This window comes from Carassius gibelio, chromosome A3 (assembly GCF_023724105.1).
Source record: "Carassius gibelio isolate Cgi1373 ecotype wild population from Czech Republic chromosome A3, carGib1.2-hapl.c, whole genome shotgun sequence".
Lineage (NCBI taxonomy): Eukaryota > Metazoa > Chordata > Actinopteri > Cypriniformes > Cyprinidae > Carassius > Carassius gibelio.
In genome coordinates this window covers 28,932,281-28,934,738 of record NC_068373.1, presented here as the reverse complement: position 1 = coordinate 28,934,738, position 2,458 = coordinate 28,932,281, and the positions used below count along the sequence as shown (strand labels likewise).

At 40.3% G+C, this 2,458-nt stretch overlaps 1 protein-coding gene across 1 annotated transcript; it reads right to left on the bottom strand.

Moving 5' to 3' along the window:
• Positions 1-366: 366 nt before the first annotated feature.
• Positions 367-1,571, bottom strand: LOC127941809 (noggin-1-like). The gene has a single exon (XM_052537246.1). The coding sequence runs from the start codon at positions 1,370-1,372 to the stop codon at positions 719-721; it is 654 nt and encodes a 217-aa protein (XP_052393206.1). The 5' UTR covers positions 1,373-1,571; the 3' UTR covers positions 367-718.
• Between the last annotated feature and the right edge of the window lie 887 nt (positions 1,572-2,458).

Below are 2,458 nucleotides of genomic sequence, written 5' to 3'. Positions count from 1 at the left end.
TCCATGGACCGCTCTCTGCAATATAAATACAACGTTAACCAATATTTTCCACAAATACAGTAGACTCTGGATAATACACATAACACTGGCTTTTTACAAGAAGCTAGATCATTATATGATGGCACAACATATACATACAATACATTCTTACACATGATAGTGCATAAAAAATAAAACGCAACACTTTATAATAACTTAATATGAACAGCAACGGACATTATTATAATACATAATGCATATTACGTATTATTAATCATATTATAATACATAATGTTCATCAAATCACCTGTACATTCAAACAGTTTCTGAAAAGTTGTATATATATATATATATATATATATATATATATGTGTGTGTGTGTGTGTGTGTGTGTGTGTGAGAGAGAGAGTATACTTATTGACCTCTTCAGCATTACTTTTGTTAATGACTTAAAGTTAACAAAGTATTACCAAAATACAAAATAAAACATTTTTTCGTAACTTCCAGAGATATGTATGAGATTAAATTTCATTTCAATTCAATCAATGTTTCAAGAGTTTTTAAAACTAAAATCTAGAAATATGTATCAGATCAAACTGTGTACAGTAATAGTTTTCCACAATCAGCATCAGCTGCAGTTAATGTCCAGAAATAAGACAGTTCTTATTAGTCTGTGTACTTTTTTCCTTTTTCCAGAAATTAGCATTTGATCGAAGTTTTGAGTTCCATTTGTGATTGGTCAGTTCGCGCACGAGCATTTGCACTCTGTTATGATGGGATACTGCACCGGTATCCACGCGCACTTGAGCGCGCCTCGCCTCTGCACGCACCTCCACCGCAGCAGCGTGATGTGCGTGGATTTGGCCGGTTTGCACGCCATCCCCTCCGGCACCGAGCACGAGCGCTTGCTGTAGCAGCTCCCCGCGCGCACGAAGCGCGGCCAGAAGCGCGCGCCGAGGTCGTTCCACGCGTACAGCACCGGGCAGAACGAGTAGGACCACAGCCACATCTGCAGCCTGCGCTTCAGCTTATTGCTGGCGTTGCGCTTCTTGCCCCACTGCACGTCCAGATACAGGTTCTTGATGTCTTTGGGCATCAGCCCGGTGGGGTGCTGCTGCTGGAGGTCCAGCTCGTCCCGGTCCTCGTTGCCCGTGTAGCGGTCCTGAGGAGGGCTGACGGACAGGAAGCGGCTGTCAAAGTCCCCGAGCGCGCTTCTCAGCTCGGTCTCGTTTATGTCCTCCCCCCGCGGGTCGTAGATGGGGTCGGGGTCCTCCTTGAGCTCCAGCAGGGGTAAAGTGTCACTTGGCATGGGTCTGAGGAGGTAATAGTGCTGACACTGAGCGAGGGACACCAGCAACAGGTACACGGACACCAAACACTGCGGGAGGTCCATCGTGAGGCAGAAAAAAGGGGGAGAATCACACAAACTCAACTTTATCCGATGCGAATCGAAAGCGCTCAGACGCTGGATCCCTCCATTTCAGTCGTACGGTTTCCTGCGGCTGACGGTCCTGCTGGTGGTTAAATGCGTCGGAGACGTGAGCAGCATCACGCGTTAAAGTCCCGCACGCGACGCGTCAGCGCGAGCCAAAACTCTGGGAATGCCTCTCTCACGCGGGCCTCCGATATATACACGCGCGGCCCTGTGACGTAATACAGCGGCCCCGGGATTTTTGTTTTTTTTTTTTTTTTTTTGCAGGAGATTCCCCGACACCTCCTTCAGGATCAGGGAGAGAGAGGGGGGGCTCTGAAGCAACTACGCCCCCTATCGGCCCCCTTTTCTACACCAAATTGATAAATATTGCAGTGACAAGAAAACAACAATAATAAAAATAACAATATTAAATAATAAAAGAACTATAATAAACCATGACCATGATAAAATAATTTAAATAACATAATTACAACCATTATTATTATTATTATTATTATTATTATTACGAACAAAAAATGAAAACTAGAACAACAACAATAACATTGAAAAATAATTCATGTTGTGTAAAAAATTTTGGGGCCATTATTAAAAATAATAAATTTTATTTCAAAGTGTCGCTCATATGATTGGAATGATTGCTAAATATTGCAGTGACAAGAAAAAAACAACAATAATAATTGAATAATAGTTAAATAAAACAAATTATAATATTATATTTGTAATATTATAAAAAGTACTCATCGTGAAATTAACATTAAAATAATACATCATACAATTGAATTAAAATAAGATGATATTATACGATAATAATGATTTGTATTTATAATAATACAAATAGTAATCATTTAAAACATTCCAGTGATGTGGAGATAAAGATGAAACCTGAAAAAGTAACACAACAATATTAATGATCCTATATATATAATACCTGTCTGTCTATATCTATCTGAGCCCTGTTATTAAACCATGAACTATCACTATATACGGTATGTCCTCATGCAAAGCTCTTAAATCCTCAAGGTTATTGCAGGAGGACTGAACCTG